Here is a 20,037-nt window from a genome sequence, read left to right as displayed (position 1 = left end):
CTTAAATTAAGATCTATTTAACTTCACTTTTCTACGGTAATTTCTCTGATTAAAGAAAAAAGCTTTAATAGTATAATTTAAACTGAATTAATTCAGCATTTACAATAAGGATAGCATAATTCCATGGAATATATTCGTGCTTATTTTATTTTATTTTTAATTTGAGGAAAATTGAAGTTGATCTTGCTGCTTTCGTACTTCACACACCTCGTACACTAGTGGGTCCCATGTGACGTGGCGTAACATATGTGGCCCACAAATCAAAACAATGTCAGGCGAGCGTGAAGCGCGTGGTGGGTTTTCCCTCTATGCACTCACGTACACCCAAATCAACACCCGATTTCCACATACACAGCCTCTCTCTCTCTTCCCCCAAACCTTTCTGTCATTCTTTCCTCACCAAACCCTAACCCTAACCATAACCCCTCTTCCTTTTTCAAACCACCCAAATCCAGTACCCTAACCCTAAATTCACACACCACACTCCCCAAAACCCCAATGGATTCACAACCCAACAACCTCTACGACACCGCTTCCCAACCCGACACTGGCAACGACGCCTACACGTTCATCGAATTCAACACTCAAGGCGAGGACTTTGACTACCCTGACTTCCGCGACCCGATTCGCCCCTCCGCCTGGCCCACGCCTTCCGATTCGATATCCGACGCAGCTGACCACCAGTCCGATGCTTCTCCTGTCTCCGCCGCCCCCGGCAGCGCCACCAAGGCCCGCGGCGCCGCCGGCAGCAGCAGCAGCAGCCAGGCAGCCGTGGACGCCTTGGCTGCGGGAATGAGCGGATTAAACTTTGAGGAGACTGGGGATGATGATAATTATGAGTACGGAAAAGGGGATTTCACGGAGCACGCGTGCAGGTATTGCGGAGTTCAGAATCCTGCGTGCGTCGTGCGGTGTAATGTGCCGTCGTGCCGCAAGTGGTTTTGTAATTCACGCGGGAATACGTCCGGTTCGCATATTGTGAATCACCTGGTGGGTGGAGTCATAGCGGTTTGTTATGATGTGATTTGATTTGGCTTTTTAGTTATATGTGACAGTCATTTATGTGTTTAGATTTTGTTGGTGGGTTGAATGGAGGAAATATAAGGAACTAGGAGTATAAAACTGTTGAATTCAGAGTTTTCTATGTTCTTTTGTTTTAGGGTTCACTGAGAATTTAAGCAACTAGTTTAGATTTATGGTCGGGAGTATGGAAGACATGTCTGGGCATATAGTATAAAGGGATTTTCCCTGTATCTAGCTTATGATTGTGTTTAGATTTTGTTGGTGGGTTGAATGGAGGAAATATAAGGAACTAGGAGTATAAAACTGTTGAATTCAGAGTTTTCTATGTTCTTTTGTTTTAGGGTTCACTGAGAATTTAAGCAACTAGTTTAGATTTATGGTCGGGAGTATGGAAGACATGTCTGGGCATATAGTATAAAGGGATTTTCCCTGTATCTAGCTTATGAAAGTACCAATCAATAGAAATAAAAAAAGAGGAAGTGTAGTTTAAGTCCCATCCATGAGAAAAAAGGAATTAAAATAATGAAGTGAACAAAATAGTTGTAACAGCCATTATTGCTCGGAGTTTTTGTTCTCTATGGTCAAGGAGAGAAATCTAAGTTCCTAACATCATTTTCTTTTTTAATCTCTTCTCTGCGGCTAAATGCTAGAGTTGTGTGTATTATTATCAGTTCCCCCCAACAAATTTCCCTTCCTTTTTTTTTTTTTTACCCCGTTATTCATATTTTTGTATGCATTAGAGACAGTCTCAAACATTCTATAGCTCATGAACATTCTATTTAGCCTAATTTGAAAATTCTGCTCATTATTTATTTAATATGTTTGTTGGCTACCATTGAACTCATGAATGGATTATAAAAAATGGATAGAATGGATTAACTGGTGTATCTCATCAGCCAATTTCTCTGTTTTAGTTAATGGCTCCCTTATGGGATTCTTCTAAAGCTCTAGGGAATTAAATCAAGGGGACCCTCTATCCCCTGACCTGTTTGTGATTGCTATGGAGGCTCTTAGTCGTTTGCTTTTGAAAGCCCAGGATGAAGGTTTTATTATGGGTTTCAAGGTTGGGGAAAGGGGGTTGAGGGTGAGGAAATCTTTCATCTCCTTTTTGTTGATGACATTATTGTTTTATGTGAGGCCTCTCAGGAGCAAGTTACTAATTTATGTTGGCTCCTTGTGTGGTTCTAAGCCATTTTGGAGTTACAGGTAAATTTGGAAATACTTATAAAAAAAGAAGAAGATAAATTTGGAAAAGAGTGAGATGATTCCAGTGGGGGAGGTGGACAATTTGGAAGAGTTGGCTTGTGAAATTGGTTACAAGGTGCGAAAGCTGCCAACTTCTTATCTTGGTCTTCCTTTGGGGGCTTCGTACAAGTCAGTGGTGGTTTGAGATGAGGTACAAGAGAGGTTTCACAAGAGGCTTTCGTTATCGAAGAGGTCGCAACACCTTTAAAAAGGGGGAAGACTCATGCTACTTCGTTGTACTCTTGCTAATTTACCAATCTAGTTTATGTCATTGTTTACCATTCCAAGAATTCTGAGGTTGAGATTAAAGAAGATTCAAAGGGATGAAGCAATCAATTGTTTGTAATGCCAAATTGAAAGGTGGCCTAGGTATTCGTTCTCTTTCTTTGTTAAATATGGCCTTCTTTGCTAGTGGTGTTGGCATTACTCTATTAGTTGTGATTCACTATAGAAAAAAATCATTAGGGGAAAGTTTGGGAAGGAAGAAGGGGATTGGAGGTCAGATGTAGTGAGAGATTCTCATGGGGTCAGGGTTTGGAAAGCGATTAGGAAGCAGTGGGACTTTTTTAAAACAATGGTTTCTTTTGCAATGGGTAGTAGGAGTAGGATGAAGTTTTGGCAATTTAGGTGGTGTAGTGAGGAGCCCTCATGTGAGATTTTTCCCTCCTAGTTTGCCTTATCTATTTTGAAAGAGGCATGAGTAGTTGACTTTTTGGGGGTAAAGAGGGGAACTCGGAATTCAGAACTTCTGTTTTGTCAGGAATCTAAATGATTGGGAGTTGGTTGATATGGAGTGGTTCCTTCACATACTCCATAGACATACAGTGAAGGAGGAGGATAGAGTGGTTTGGAAGGGTATAACAGAGGGGTTTTCTTTGTAAGAGGGTTTTATTTTCTTTTAGAGACAGGTTGTGCTATCCCTTTCCCTTTAAAGATTATATGGAACTCGTGGATTCCTGTAAAGGTGAGTTTCTTCACTTAGAGGCTTGTTGGGGTAAGGTGTTGACTTTAGATCACATTCAAAGAAGAGGCTGGATGTTATTCAACAGGTGTGCTTTGTGCAAGGAGTTAAGAGTCCATTGATCATATTTTCATATATTGTGATAAGTCAAGAATTTTATGGCAGTTGGTGTTCTCCTTTTTTTGGTATTCAATGGGTTAGTTTCGAGACGATTAGGGAGACTCTTCTTGAATGGCATGACTCTTTTGTTGGTGGAAGGTTTGTTAAGGCTTGGAGGACTACACCTTTATGTATATTTTGGATCATCTAGAAGGAAAGAAATTGAAGATGTTTTGAAAATGAAGAGTTGTTAGATCAAAGACTAAAAAACATCTTTCTTAACAGTTTATTTATGTGGGTTAAAATGTACATAGGCGAAGCCGCAAAGGCTATATGCCTTTGCTGGACTTCATAGATTGGTTGGGTCTTTGTTGAGCGAGGGAGTATTTTTGTGCCCCTTCTTTTCTGCTTCTTTTTTTAGTGCTAATTGTATGTGACCCATGTACTTATGTGCTCTTTTTGCGTTTTTATAATACGTTCTCTTATTTATCAAAAAAAAAAAAATGTAACTTAGATGCTTGAGAAGGTGTGTGCCTTCTTCTTTGGTTAGGTTTAACTTCTAGTTTTTAGGTGAATTACTCAGTAGATCTATCCATTTCTTCATCTTTTCTTCTTCCTTCTCTTCTTTCCTATTGCTTGTCTTTACTTTCTATCTGATTATAATTTGCCCATCCCACAAATTCCAATGTCTGTCTCTTCAGGTCCTGCATCAACAATATGGTGGTTGGAGCTAGGTGTCTCAATTAATTAGTAAAATTTATGTAAGCACCTGTGATTGCGGCCTATAATCACAGTGCTCCTTCTCTTTTTTATTCTTGGTTAGAAACAAAATAGTATTATGCATTCAAAAGAAATATAGAGTACGACAAGGATAGCACTAGAGCAAAATTATGATTTGGAAGTCATCTAGGGCAAGTGTTTGGATCTATTATGACATACCGGCCTTTTCCAAAAGAACAGTGGAAACCAAAAATCCCAAATTTATCCAAAGAAAGCAAAACCAAATCCAAGGGGAGCCACCTACCTAGTCTAGTATAATGAAACCAACAAAAATCCTATCAAACTCCTTGGCGACAGGGACCCATAAAGCTGCTGAGGAGTGAATACATCTCTCAACATTGTAGATAATCCATATTTCCTCAAAGATTCTAGTGCTCTCTCTTACATATATCACCAAAAGAGTGCATAACTGACAAAGAGAGTGTATAATGGAGCACAACACCCTAGAACATTACCTCTAATCCCCTTTCCATGATCATCATATGTAGGATTTCTCTTGGAGCCACCTGTTGGATGCTTCCATGGCAATGATCACATGGGAGGGCCAATGGATGAACTATGGTCAATATGTATTCACTTTTTCCCTACAAAGAATTCATTAGTCAGTGCTGAGAGTTTGAAAGGTCTCTTTATCTTAAGAGTATCTATTGTGTTTGCCTTGTGATCCACCATCCATGTGGAAATTTTTACCTCAGGGGTGGTTGGAACTTAATATGAATTTGGTTGGTAAGCAATAGGTTGGTTTATTTTTTTTTTGATAGGCAAAAGCACAAAGATATATTAGAGAAAGGGAGCTTGAAAGGCAACCCAGAGCATACAGGGAGTATACAAAAGACACCTAAAACAAGCACCAAAAACACAAACACTCACCGAACCTCAACAAGAACCCAACCAATCCACAAAGTTAAACAAAGATAAAGAGCCTACAACTATAGAAGAATTAGCCCAAGATAAGAGATTACAAACAAAGGAGTTTTTCAATCTTTGAGTCGACAAAGCCCCGTTATCGAAGACTATCCTATTTCTTTCCTTCCAAATTGTCCAAAATAAACAGAGAGGAGCTGCCCGCCAAACCTTTCTATGATTCTTGTCCTTAAAAGAGACATACCAACTTAATAGAGTGTCTCTCACCGAAAACGGCATCACCCAATTGACCCCAAAAAGAGAAAGCAAAAGATCCCACAAAATCTTCGTCTTAGAACAATGAACAAGAATATGATTTATCGTTTCCTCTTCAACGCAACACAAACAACATCTATTGGCTAGAATCCAACCCCTCCTCTTAAGCTGATCTTGAGTAAGGACCTTCTCCCAAGAAGCTTCCCAAGCAAAAAAGCTCACCTTTGAAGGAACATACGAACTCCAAATAATATTACCCGGAAACAATACTGCATAGCTATGATCAAGAGACTTGTAAAGAGATTTTACAGTAAAAATCTCATTTTTCGTCCCTCTCCACAGCATCCTATCCTCCCCATCAGCATCCAACCTCTTCCCTTGAATGGACGATAGGAGTCTCTCCACCTTCATCAAATCAATATTGGAATGGAACTTTGTTTATAGAAAAACCCTGACATTGAAGTATTGAATTTTGTATAGGTATGTAGTGTGCCTGGGAGTTTCTGATGGGTTTTCTTCTATGTTTAGTTAATGATAGATTTTTTTTTTTTCTTGTTTGTGATGGTTAATGTTATTTACATGGTAGGTTATCAGAGGTTTTCTTGATAAAACTACTCAATTATTTTCTTTTTTGATAGGTAAAAAAGAATTGAGTAAAAAGCATTAAACAAAGCGCACCAAAGTACATAGGACGTATGCAAAAGCCGCCAAAAGATGGCCAAAAAAGGAAGGGGAAACAAAAGATGGCTCCCTCGCTTAGTTGAAGGCCTAATATCCTTCTATGACCCAACCAATCAATAAAGTCATAGAAGGATATTAGGCCTTCAACTATGTACAACTTGGTACAACAAAACAAGTTATAAAGAAACAAACTTTTTAATCTTTGGACAAAAAGCCCTTCATTTTTTAATGATATTCTATTTCTCTCCTTACAAATTGTCCAAAAAAGACACAAAGGAGATGCTCCCCACACTTATTTCTTTTCCTCTCAACAAAGGACCCATGTCAACCTAACAAGTTTTCTCTTATTGAGGAAGGTACACCCAAGAAACTTCGAAGAGAGAGAACAAAAGCTGCCACAAACACCTTGTCATACCACAATGTGACAAAATATGTCCAATCGACTCTTCTTGGACATGACAAAGGAAACATTTGTTAGCCAAGGACCACCCTCTCTTTTGTAGTTGATATAAAGTCAAAGCTTTACCCCATGATGCCTCTCAAGCAAAGAAACTCGCCTTAGGAAGAACCAAGAATTCCAAATAACTGTTTATGGGAAAGGGGTTGAACTCCAAGGCTCCAAGCAAAAATAAAGGGACTTCATAGAGAAAGAACCGCTCTTAGTCTCCAACCAAATCACCTTATCTTCTCTTCCTCCATCCACCGCCTTATCTTGAAGCCTTAAAAGAAGACATCTCACACTCTCAATCTCCCAATCGCTTAGACACCTAGAGAAGTTAGGAGCCCAACAACTACTAAAATCAGTTGACAATTAATTGTGATCTGGTGCCAACCCAATAATATTTTTAAACTCTATTTGTTTTTTAATAGAAACATGGCTTTTAATTCCCTATAATTTTTTTAGCTTGTGGATGCATATTTTGAACCATTTATCATTTTTCTTAATTCATGAATGCTATATATTCTCCTTTGAATACCTTATTTGATAATCTTTGTTTTTACCAGAAAATTATGCATCTACATGTTTAAATAGTATTAGTGTCTAAAACGAAGGTGGAAAATATCAGTTGTTTTGCTGAATATCTCCTTTAGCAGTCCATGATGTGGCAAGTTAGTGAATCACAGATCACAATCTGTAATAGGATTTAAAATACTCTGTGCTGAGGATTTTCTGGATTCAGTGTGTTTTATTGGGCCCTTTTTGTAGGTTCGAGCCAAACACAAGGAAGTTTGTCTTCATAAAGATAGTCCTCTTGGAGAAACAATCCTTGAATGCTACAACTGTGGATGCCGAAATGTGTTTCTTCTTGGATTTATATCTGCCAAGACAGAAAGTGTTGTTGTTCTGCTTTGTAGAGAACCTTGCCTGAGTGTTAATGCATTGAAGGACATGAACTGGGACCTGAGTCAGTGGTGCCCTCTTATTGATGATAGGTGTTTCTTGCAGTGGCTTGTTAAGGTGAGGTCTCTTTAGGTTCATTTTTATTCTATCTACAAAATGATTTAAGATTACCAATTTTCTAACTTTTTGCCCTTTCTAGATCCCATCCGAACAGGAGCAATTGAGGGCACGGCAAATCAGTGCCCAACAAATAAATAAGGTAGAAGAACTTTGGAAGACAAATCCTGATGCTTCCCTGGAAGATCTTGAGAAGCCTGGTGTGGATGATGAACCCCAGCCCATAGCCTTGAAATATGAAGATGCATATCAGGTGCGACCATTGCATAAATTTTGCTTGTTTCTTGGCATTATAATGTTGTGGAAAGATTTGAAGTTATGTCATAGCTATTTTGCTAATAAGTTGAAACTGTTGTCTTTTTTGTTGCAGTATCAAAATGTATTTGCACCACTTATCAAGCTTGAGGCAGACTATGATAAAGTATGGAGATTAGATTTCTATTTTTTCTCTCTTTTTCTCTTTTTTCCTTGCGGATTTAATGATTGTTATGGGAAAATTAGTTCTTGTGATTCAATTATTTTATGGTTTATTTTGTATGCTAGTGTGCTCTATTTTTTGCACTTGTTTATAAAATATTATTATTGCCTATTAAAAAATATTTTATGGTTTATTTTGTAATTTACTTTTACCAATGGTACATGTTTGCTTGTTTTATTAGAAACATCAACCTGATACAATTCCTTTCCTTTTTTGCCCTTAACAAAATGCTATGCATTAATTTTATTATCTTTTATTTTGTTATAGATGATGAAAGAATCTCAAAGCAAAGACAACGTTACAATTCGCTGGGATATTGGTCTTAACAAGAAGCGTATTGCATATTTCGTTTTTCCAAAGGTGCTTACTATTTTTATTTTTTGTTTAGTACAGTTTTATAGATTTTTTTTTTCTCCCAGATATTTTTGTACTGATTTGTCCAGTTTGCTGAACTCACAATACATGTTTTGCTGTTTCAGGAAGACAATGAGTTGCGTCTTGTACCTGGTGATGAGTTGCGGCTGCGTTATTCAGGAGATGCAGCTCATCCAGCATGGCAGTCGGTTGGGCATGTGGTACACTCTACTTCTTTGAGATCTATTTTTTCTTTAGTTGATGTATGATTTAGCTAGTGGTTTTAGATGTTCTATTTTCCTGTTCAATGTTGTCCATAGTACACATCCATGATATATGTATGGTATCACATGCCAATTCTCTTGTTTCAGATCAAGCTAACTGCACAAGAGGAGGTTGCACTTGAGCTTCGTGCCAGTCAGGTAGTTTCGGTTGTAAGTTTGGTAGTTTTGTTTCTTCCAGTCATTGTAAAGTTTGAGCTGTTCTTAATCCTTATTTTCATTGTTCTTTGCAGGGAGTTCCTGTTGATGTGAATCATGGTTTCAGTGTTGACTTTGTGTGGAAGAGTACAAGCTTTGATCGGATGCAGGGGGCCATGAAAACTTTTGCAGTGGATGAAACTAGTGTCAGTGGGTGGGTTGCCTACTAGGGATACTCTTGTTTGCATCTGTTTATATTTTAATGAGGATTTGACCAAAACTCTTTTTTCTTGTGCACTACCATAAGGAAATATTTTGAAAGTAGATGTTAATTTTTACTTGCAACCTCGTTGTCAAGAATACTTTGCTAACCGTGCAAACCTGAACGTTTAACTATATGTATGCATATATGTGCTTAAACTTGAGTCAAAGCCCTCCATCTTTGGCTTGCTCTTGGGCCTAATTTGTATATTCCATGTGTACTTTTTTGCGCCTTTTTCCAAGTGCCTTAATATATCCTTTTTTTTTACCTATTAAAAAAAACTTGAGTCAAAGCCCAAAATATGCATGGAGATAGAGTGGGCTAGTCTTTGGTTAAACAAGCCCAATTTCTCTCTAGTAGGTTCTCTTGGGGGCTGACTTAGGTGCCATAATGCTTATAGAGAAGATTTTCGGCCTTCTTGTTGATTTATTCGTTCAATACTTGCGTCCCAGTTGCTCCATCATTCCTTGAGCTTTGTCAACATGTTGTCATCCATGCAGATACATTTACCATCACTTGTTGGGTCATGAAGTTGAGGTTCAGATGGTTCGAAATACGCTCCCTCGTCGATTTGGCGCACCAGGCCTTCCAGAGCTCAATGCTTCTCAAGTATGCTACCTTTATCTTATAAATGAAGGACATTTATATGTTATACTTAATTAAAGTGCAGCTGTTGTTTCGCATTACGTACTAGGGTTGTTTCTTTTTTTTCTTTTTGTGGTGGGGGGAGAGGATTGGTTTTGGGTTGGGGTGCATAAATCTGGAGTGAGTGTGTGAGTGCTCACGTGTAGATGTGATTTTCATATTATTTATTTGTGTTTGTATAGTCATATTGCCTATGTATACCCATAATAAAAAAACCTCAAACAACATATTTGCCATGGTAAATTCAATGAAGGATGAGAAATACTTTCAAGCTTTACATACAACTAATCAAAATGGAAAAACAAGTCTATACCTATTAAAGAGAGCAAAACAAATTGTACATTTTAGATAGGAAACCAAAACAATGTAGCATTAATAAACTCAAAACATTTACCCTCTACCTTGCAAAGGCATTTGTGGTATAGGTCCACAAAGAAGTATAGAAAAAATCTAGTCCTAAAAAGCATCCATAGATTGCCATCCATCCTAAAAAATTCAGGCCTCTCAAAAGATCCCAAAACCTCTGAAGGAACAATCATCATCCTTGTCACCCTTTTTTTCTTGTTTTTGTTATGGGGGTGGGGTTTTGGTTTGCAATCAATCCTATCATGTTCGAGCAACTTAAGTGTCAATGTGCTAAGCTAGTGGATAGTGTAAAAGAAGATCACATAACACAATAATAAGGACAAATAGTTTTGTATCATTAGTATTAACTTTCTTATTGACCACAAGCCACCCAAAGGCCTTAACCATTCGAGGAGTTTTTCAATTTCAAATGAGGTTAGTGGGAAGGAAAGGGATTCGACTAAAAGAAATAGACAAAGCTTCGAGAAGAAAAAATATGAAAAAAAAAAAGGATTTTTGGGCCATCACCACAAATAAATGAATAAAACAAGTAGAATAAAAAAAAAATCGGTGCAATAGCCTTTTAAGGGAATCTATGTGACCACTTGGAAACCATGTTGGCATCCTATCCATTGGGGTGTGACCCATATTTACTCAAAATAACCATAGACCATAAATTCCACTGTCTTTGGAATCTTCGGAACATCTTCTCAAACAAGGCTTTATTCCACAAGGAAATCCTCCTTAAATCAAAATCCTGTAATGCCTTTGGTGTGCACACCTATTCCCGATCTATAAGGTGGTTTCTTCCCCCTTTCCAACTCCTAACCACATAAGATCACTTAGCAATATCTCAATCCTAGAAGCCATATTGCTTAGCTGTTTTCAATGTCAAGTCATTATTGTTCTCTAAGGATGGAGAATAATGTAGTTTTTCTTGGCAAGGAGATTTGGGGATCTCGTGCTCCTCTAAAAACTTGTTTTTTTTTTGCTTTGGAAGCTGTTTGGGGGAAGATCTTAACTGTAGATACTTTAATGAAGTGGGGATGACAAATGGTCAATAGATATAATCTTTATAAAGATAGTGAAGAATCAATCAATCACATTTTGATTCATTGTGCTAAGACAAGAAAGCTATGGACCTTTTTGGATTGGCTTGGGTATTTCTAGCCTCAATGAGAAATCTCATCCTTTAGTGGAATGTTAAGGGTTCAAAAGAAGAAAAAGGCAGTTTGGTATTTGGCTCCCATTTGCTTTAGTGTATTTGGAAAGAGCACAATTGAAGGACCTTCGAGGATGATGAACTTTCCGACCAAAGAATAAAGGATCTCTTCATTCGTGCACTTTTTTTTTGATAAGTAAAGCAAAATGTATTAATGAAGAGACGGAAAGTTGCAAAGTATACATGGGGGTATACAAAGCAACTACCCCCTCTCAAAGCAAAAAGAAGACCAACAAATCTCACCACCCCTTAGTTGGGCGCTAACCATTCCAAGAACCCTATAAGGGACATACGCTCCTCTCCAATATACAATCTAGCCCAGCTCCACAAACTACAAACAAAAGAATTCTTAAGCTTTTGAATATTTAACACTCCCCCCCTAAAAGCTAATCTATTCCTTTCCTTCCAAACCGTCCAAAAAATACACAACGGTATGGATTTCCATATCTTTTTCCTTTTCTTTCCCACAAAAGGGCCCCTTTAGCTAGTTAAGACCTCCTTTACAGTTTCTGGAAAGACCCACTGCACACCTGATAACCCAAGGACAATATCGTACAGAACTCTGACCACTATACAGTGAATAAGTATATGATGTACAGTTTCTTTTTCACAACCACACATAAAGCAACAATTAGGAAGTTGTCATCCTCTTTTCTGGAGCCTATCAAGAGTGAGCACCCTCCCCCATGTAGCCTCCCAAGCATAGAATGCAACCTTGGTTGGGGCTGAATCCACCCAAATGCATCTTGGCGGAAAAACAATATCATTGGATCTGGTCACCAATCTATACGCTTCTTTGACCCTAAACTTTCCATTCTTTCCTCCCGTCCAGTAGACTGGATCTTCCTCGATAGAAGGCTTGTAACCCCTCAGAGCATGGAGCAAGTCCCCTATCATATCCATCTCCCAATCGTTAAAGTCCCTCAAAAATCTTAGATTCCAACCCCCTTGACCGAAATTTTGATCCCACATCTCCTCCACCGTAGCATTCCTATGGGAAGCCATAGCGAATAGGTGAGGGAAATTTTGGGACAGCCTTGTACCATTACACCAAACATCAGTCCAAAAATTGATTTTGCTTCCCTGCCCAGCTATGAACCCCATGTTATCCCAACACCATTCAGTTTCCTTCAAGATTTCCTTCCACACCCCTACTTCGAACGCCCCATAAGCCCTCTTTGCTCTCCAACCATGACCTTCTTGCCCATATTTCGCCGTTATCACTTGCTTCCATAGATTATCTTTATCATAAGCAAATCTCCAGATCCATTTACCAAGCAAGGCTTTGTTCAAGAGCACTAGCTTCCTTAAGCCTAACCCTCCCTTGCTCTTATCCTCACAAATCACCTCCCACTTGATTAGATGAGCTTTCCTTTCCACGCTTCCTCCTCCCCAAAGGAAGTCTCTTTGAACTTTTTCTAGTCTCCTAGCCACTGACTTAGGCATTCGGAACAAGGACATATGATAGATTGGCATGCTAGCCAAGGTGCTTTTTATGAGAGTGATTCTCCCCCCTTTGGAGATATATTGTCGTTTCCACCGTGCTAGTCTTCTCCTCACTTTCTCTTCCACCCCATCCCAAACTGAAGGGGTTTTGTTAGGAGCCCCTAATGGCAAGCCCAAGTATTGAGAAGGCAACGAGCCCACCCTACACCCTAATTCCAGTGCCATCTCCTCTATATTGAATTTCATTCGTGCACTTTTTGAGTGGTCTAAGGATTCTTTGGAGTTGGAGTTCCCCTCTATATTGAATTTCCTACATACTCTTTATTGTTTGTGCTTTGCCTTGTTAGTGTGGAGCATCTTTGTTTGTGCTTTGCCTTTATACTGCTTGTATACAGACCCCCTCCTTTTTGGCACTTTTAATACATGATTTTGTTGTCTATCAAAAAAAATATTGCTTGAAAGATGCGCATTGATTGATTTTTTTTTTATAGGTAAATAAAGATAGTATTAAATAAAAGTGCCCTTTTTGGGTGCACCCAAGTACATAAGACGTATGCAATAGTTGCCAAAAGATGTCAAAAAAATTGAAAAAGGGATAACAAAACACTACTCCCTCCCTCAATGAGAATCCAACCAATCAATGAAGTTAAGTAAGGACATTGGCCTTTAATTATATATGACTTGGTCTAAGACATCAAGTTACAAAAAAATAAGCTTTTCAGTCTTTGGTCAGAAGACTCCTTGTTTTCAAACGATCTTCTGTTTCCCTCCTTCCAAATTATTTAAAAGAGGCATGGAGAAGGTGCTTCTGACATTTTTCTGTTTCCTTCTGACAAAGGAGCCACAACATCCTAACAGAGTCTCTCTTATGGAGGAAGGTAACACCCAAGAAACATCAAAAGGAGAGAACAAAAGTTGCTACAGAACCCTCGCCTTTCCAAAATGCAGCAAGATGTGGTCAATTGACTGCTCTTGAATATGACAAAGGAGACATCTATTAGCCAATGTCCAAACCCTCCTATGAAAATCTAGTGTTGGAGCTGTGAAGTTAATCTAGTGTTAGAGCTTTTCCTCAAGATGCACATTGATAGATTTGTTACATAGCTTCTAAATGTTTCAAGGTAGTTCAATGAAAGATAGGCTTCTAAAGTGATGTAGTGAGGTTTGGAGCAGTTTCTAGGAGGTCCTAGACATGAGAGGTTCTCATCATAGGCAGGCCCCAGATCCAAGTGCTTTTCATTCTTGATTATTGCACTGCCTTTGCTGGGCCCATATTCCTTATTGATCTTAAAATGGATAGGTTCACATTTTTAATGGGTGCCTTGTTGAGGTGGGGTTACCAAATGCATGGCCAAAATCCTAAGAATGCACTACAGGTTTTAAAAACTGTATTGGGCACTGGGGAAACTATACCCTTACTTTGGTCTATTTGAATGGGCCAGGAAATCTTCATACACTTCATATTTTTGGTTCACATCTTCCTCCGCTAAATCAGGTCATATCTCAAGGGATTTCTCTTTCTTTTTCCTTTTTTTCCCCTTTTTTTTCCTTCTTGGGTGGGAGGGTTGGGAAATGGTCAAGATTTGTTATTGTTTGGCTGTTACATGTTCATGCTATGTTCTTTTTACTTAATTTCCTGTATGTGTGATGGGTTTGTTGTAATAGCTGTTCCTTTGTTTGCTAGATTCCTAAATTACTGCTGAAGTAATGTTGCTTTGAGTGATCCTTACTTTTTTACTCCACTAGGTTTTTGCTGTAAAGAGTGTACTTCAAAAGCCAATAAGTTTGATTCAAGGTCCACCTGGCACTGGGAAAACTGTAACTTCAGCAGCAATTGTATATCACATGGCTAAACAAGGCCAGGGGCAGGTAATTTAATATCATTTTTTCCCTATTTTCTACCTGTTTAGACTCTGTGAAGCTTCATTTTTATTTTTTGATATTTCATTGCTTATTAGGTTTTGGTTTGTGCTCCAAGTAATGTGGCTGTAGACCAACTAGCTGAAAAGATAAGTGCCACTGGGTTAAAGGTAAAGCCCTTTGCAAAGTCAAAGCTATGCTTGCATTTACATTTGATCTTTAAATGTGTATTGCTTGAGTATGTTATTGTTTTTACTGCCATATGTATCATTGGATGCTTGTGTTCCACTAAATAGAATGAGGTGAATAATTGAAAATTTTATAGATTTATCATTGTTTTGCCTGATCCATGTATCACCTAAGCTCGTGGGTGGTTTTTGACTTGATATGTTTTAGGCGCTTTTAATGCAAGCCCCTTTTATTACCTATCAAAAAAAAAAATGTTTTAAATAAATTTTTAATGATGTGCTTATAAATTTTTGGTTGTATATTACTTTGTGCATTGCATAAGAACTAATTGTAATTTAGAGCTATTCTTTGCTCATCTCCTACAGGATTAGGCTATAATGCAATGTGAAGAAAAACTTTCAATACTCTGTCATGATATGGTTCTGTACTTTGTCTAAGAGAGTATTTCCTATTGCATTTCATGATCTGAATTTGTTTTGTAATGCTGTAAAGTTCTTGCCTAATTGATCTATTTGTAAAAAATCAAAGAGAAGTGCTTAAGCTTTCCTTCTGAAACTGTTTTTAATAGAAAAATTAATCTGTTAGATTGATTGCTTTCAAACTTCAATAATAATCATATTCTTTTTTTTTTATTTATGAGAAACAACAAAGCGATATATTGAATTAGGATTTAAGAAGTACAATAGAAGGATGAAGAATCCTCCCTCAAACAAAAGCTAAACAAAAGGAATACCATAAACCATATGATAAATACAAAAAGCAACCTCTCCATACTGACCCACACCCTTGGAACTATACACTACAAACCAATCAAGTTGAACCACATTAAGGGTAATGCCCTTAAAAGTTGTGGTGCAAGGAACCCAAAAAGAAGTAAGGAAATGAATGGTATCCTAAAGAACTTCTGAAGTCCTTGCCTTGTCCCAAAAAGTCCTAGCATTTCTTTCCTATCACATAACCAAAAATTAAAGCAATACAAGTGGTTTGCCACAATATTGGGCCTCTCTTGGAGCGCTTCCAAATCCCATATATGAAATGGTCATTATGTCATGAATACTCCTCCAGGGAGCCCAATCCAAAATTATATTCTAAAATCCATAAATGAGGCCTAAGGCGTAAAGTTCACCTATGTCCTATGCATAAGTCACAATCCAAGGTGATCTTCTGTGAGGTGATATACAATCTATGATGTATGCTAGTTTATAATAAATAGTGAATTTAGGTATTCAATGTTTATTACACACTAATATCATCAAATATGATCCAAAATTTGAATCCAAGCAGCACACAGAGAGAGAGAGAGAGAGAGAGAAGGAAAGATCAAAAGCATCCAACAAAAAGATAATTTGATCATATAAAATTGCAATACATAGAAATTTCAAGAATAGAAGTGTAAAAAAAAAAAAAAAAATAGACAAGGTGCATCTCTCCAACAAGGTGCATGCTTTGATTGGCTAGGCACTACAACTTGGGAGTCATTATGCTTAGGCAAGGCATGCCTAACGCACACCTTTAACAAGTATGATACTAACCCTTTTCGCAATGGTTTTAAAAGGTTTATTATTTTATTTACCTTAGTAATTGTAATTTCATAATTTTTTTTTTTTGATAGATAAACTCACAAAAAATATATTAAGAGAAAAAGGCGCCTAAAAGGCAACCCAAAGCATACAAGGAGTATATAAGAGGTGCCAAAAGGCAAGAACAAAAAGAAGGGGGGATACAAAAACTCACCAACCCTCATGTAGAACCCAACCAATAAAAAAAGTTGATTAAAGGTTTAGGTCCTACATCTAAACAAGACTTAGACGAAGACCAAAGATTACAAACAAACGTATATTTCATCCTTTGAATCTAGATATCCTCATTTTCAAAAGCTATTCTGTTTCTTTCCTTCCAAACTGACCAAAATAAACAAAGAGGAGCTGCCATCCAAGCCTTTCTATAACTATAACTTTTATAAAAAACTGTGATAATTCTTTATGGAAGACTACATCAGAAAGAAAGATATAGAGATTCTCAATGGGTATAAGATTCTTGCTAAACTCTCTGGGATGAATGGCTGGCAAGGTTGTTGTCCTAAGATGCCTATCTATATCTCCAAGTGAAAAAGCAGCCTATCTTTCTGGAGCAATTCAGAATCTCCTTCATCCAATGGTCATATATCAAAGATCCTTTTCTAGTTGAAGCCTATGGCAGAACTGTTGCTGAACTCCTTTCCACCAAAATGTTAGCTCCAACAGTTTTTCCTTTTCTAGGCCTTCTAATAGAAGCTAGGATCTTAGTCTCAATGGCTAATCCAAACCCAGATGACTTCAAGAACTATTAAAAAAAAAAATATCTCCAATGCTATTTGACTAAGATTGCCCAAAGAACATTAATCAAAGTAAGTTTGAGCATTCCTTCTAGTGGAGCAACTCCCTCTAATCTAATAACTTCCACTTTCCTCTTAGGAGAGCATATCACTCTCCAATTTCACAATCTAACACACTTGGGCCCCAAGGACTCCTTGGTCATAGACAACCAAAGAGTAGTGAGATGATAGATAGTCTCTTTCAAGTCAAAATTCTTATCTCCTCCTATCCTATAAATCAATGTGTTCCTCTCAAGCGAGACCTCAGATCAACTATAAGGTGGATAGGATGGCCTATTCCACAAAGCTCTCCCTATAGGGTTCCTCATTAACCCCTAAAAGGAAATAACAAACAAAGCAACAATGCTTCTAAAGCAAGCCGCATAATCCTTCCTAGAGAGAACAATCTTTGCCTTGACAATCCTTTAAAAGGCTTATGTGCTAACTTGGATTCTCTACCTTTGAATCCTTCAATTCAAGTTCCTAGTATTGAAATCACTTATTACCTAAGAGTCCAATCAATGCCTTTGACCGCTCTTTGACCTCTAGTATTGGCCTTCATTGCATTTCCTTTTTTCATTGTGTCTACTAATTTTGGATAAGGACTCTTCGATGAGGACAGTGCACATTTGGCCCTTCTACTTTATCCACATGGATACGAGTAAGAGCTTGAATGCCATCCACCTAGTATTAGTAACTTTCCAAAGCCTTTTTGATTGCACCTCAACCCTAGAGCTCCAATTTTTATATGATTGCTTTCACCACATTTTATGCATATAATAAGGCTTAATGGGAACAAACCTCTAATTCCATACCACCGTCGTCTTTATCATTGCATTTGGAAGACCACTTGTCATGCGTATTCCTTTTTGCTTCCCCTAGCACTCAAAGGAAGTCAATTTGGATCTTCTATAATACGTTAGATTGAAGCCATCATAAAAAAGGGAGTGGATGCAAAGTACACTTGTAAGTTCAAAATAGTACTCTTTTAAGCTTAAGAGAAGGATGTCCTCTTTCCCCATTCCTTTTCACCATTGCAATTGATGTTTTAAGTAGAAGAGCAGTTTGTTAGAGGGCTTCATAGTGGACAAGAATAGGACTAGAATATCTCTTTTACAATTTGCAGATGACACCATTTTTTTCTTTGGAACGTCTTTGGAAGATTTGTAAAACCTCAAGCTAATCCTATTGGTTCTTAGGCAAATATTTGAGGTTAAGATCAATCTAGACAAGATTACTTTCTCTGGTATCAATACAAGTCAAGATATGATCTCTAGATTGGCCTTAATGCTTGAATATAAAGTCTCATGTTAGCTCTTTAACTTACCTAGATCTTCCATTAAGAGAGAATCCGAAGGCAAACGAGTTTTGAAATCCAATGATCGACAAAAATTTTAAGAGATTGGATGAGTGGAAAAAAACCTTCTTATAACTTGGGGGGGTAAAATAACTCTAATTCAATCATTCTTGTCTCACAACCCTAGCTATTTCTCATCTCTTTTTAGGGTCCCAAAATCAGTAGCATTAAAGATTGAGAAATTGCAAAAAGATTTTCTTTGGTCAAGGGTTGGGGAGGGCATTAATTGGGACTTATTGTCTCGACCAAAGGAGTTTTGAGGTTTTAGGTTTGGGGAGACTTTTTTGAGGAATTTGTGTTTTCCTAGAGAAATGGCTTTGGAGGTTCCCTAAGGAAAGTTCTACCATTTGGCATCAAGTTATTTTGAGAATTTATAAGATACATCCTAATGGATGAAACGCCAACATTGTGGTTAGATGGTCACATCGATGTCTTTGGAAGGCCATTGCACAGGTATTCCAGGATTATTCTTCACATACTCGCTTTATGGTGGGTGATAGAGCCGAAATTTGTTTTTAGGAAGATTTGTGGTGGGGAAATCTACCATTGTCTTCACAATTTCCAAGTCTTTAAAGAGTTGTCACAACTAAAAATTTCATCATATCAACTATCGTTGGTAACTCTTCTTTCTCTTGGAACCTTAACTTTTGTCATAACCTTACTGATTTGGAAATTGAGAACCTTGAAAGACTCGTGTCCTCACTTACTGTTGTGCGCTTGTCTGCATTTGTCACATGTGACAGTTTAGTCTTTATCCTCTCTAGGCTTATTTTTAGTAAAATCATTCTTTTTGGCTTGTCTAATATTTCAAATCTAGTTCCTTTCCCTCCAGTCAATTTATATGGAAATTTAAGGTCTCATCTAAGGTGAAGGCCTTTGCTTTGATTGGCTAATGGTGCACAAGAATACCAACTCCAATGATATGCTACTGTTGAGAAGACATTTCAAATCGCTTCTTGCTTGGTGTAATTTATGTATGAAGAGCAGAAAGTCAATTAACCATTTCTTCCTACATTGCTCGATAACTTCGGGGTTATGGCACAAGCTATTTAGAAAAGGTAGGGTGAAATTGGTATCATCCAAGAGTATATGCAACATGAAGATTATTTTATACAGGGGTTTGGGGAATTCCATTAGAGGCAAGATCCTTTGGAAGATCACTTGTCTAACATTGCTTTGAATTATGTGGCGAGAGAGAAATGCTAGGATCTTTGAGGATAAGTGGAGGATGGCAAAGATGTTGTGAGATCTATTTTTCTTTTATTCCTCTTTTTAGGCCTCTTGTATAGACGTTGTTAAAGGCATTTCTCTTAATGTTATTTAGCTGAACTGGGATTCGGTGTGTAAACTAAAAGTATTTGGACAACAATGAGAGGAGTTTAACCTGGGATTGAGGAGATGACACTTATGTATATCCTTAAGTGGACTAAATAATTTTGTATAGGTCTCCTGGTATGGTGGAGGAATTTCGTCATACTTTGATCAGGATTTTGTATATTGTGGGGAGGACCCTTCATCCTTCTCGTGTACTTCTTATCCATAATCAATACATCTTTATATCGGATAAAAATATGTGTATATATATGAATAGGACACCCTCTTAAGAAAGATATTTTCTATTCCAAGATGCTATCCTCTCAAAATGATCCTCAAATTTTCACACCCAGATTTAGACTTCTAATAAACTTCCAACAGCAAGCTCAAATGAGTAGATGGAAGTGGGCCGATTCTACACCCAAG

General features: G+C 37.7%; 1 protein-coding gene across 2 annotated transcripts in view; it reads left to right on the top strand.

The window, feature by feature from the left end:
- Positions 1 to 296: 296 nt before the first annotated feature.
- LOC100264343 (regulator of nonsense transcripts 1 homolog) overlaps positions 297 to 20,037 on the top strand; it is a 30,666-nt gene continuing 10,925 nt past the window's right edge. The window contains exons 1-11 of one of the 2 annotated variants that reach the window (XM_010665755.3): positions 297 to 990; positions 7,116 to 7,367; positions 7,450 to 7,620; positions 7,738 to 7,788; positions 8,113 to 8,205; positions 8,325 to 8,420; positions 8,571 to 8,621; positions 8,714 to 8,832; positions 9,381 to 9,489; positions 14,285 to 14,407; positions 14,497 to 14,568. In XM_010665755.3, the coding sequence (XP_010664057.1) occupies positions 499 to 990; positions 7,116 to 7,367; positions 7,450 to 7,620; positions 7,738 to 7,788; positions 8,113 to 8,205; positions 8,325 to 8,420; positions 8,571 to 8,621; positions 8,714 to 8,832; positions 9,381 to 9,489; positions 14,285 to 14,407; positions 14,497 to 14,568 (1,629 nt within the window). In that variant the 5' untranslated portion in view covers positions 297 to 498. The remainder of the gene's footprint in view (positions 991 to 7,115; positions 7,368 to 7,449; positions 7,621 to 7,737; positions 7,789 to 8,112; positions 8,206 to 8,324; positions 8,421 to 8,570; positions 8,622 to 8,713; positions 8,833 to 9,380; positions 9,490 to 14,284; positions 14,408 to 14,496; positions 14,569 to 20,037) is intronic. The other variant, XM_002279268.5, reaches the window with a different exon arrangement.

This window comes from Vitis vinifera, chromosome 2 (assembly GCF_030704535.1).
Source record: "Vitis vinifera cultivar Pinot Noir 40024 chromosome 2, ASM3070453v1".
Taxonomy (NCBI): Eukaryota; Viridiplantae; Streptophyta; class Magnoliopsida; order Vitales; family Vitaceae; genus Vitis; species Vitis vinifera.
This window is presented reverse-complemented; position numbering and strand designations above follow the sequence as displayed.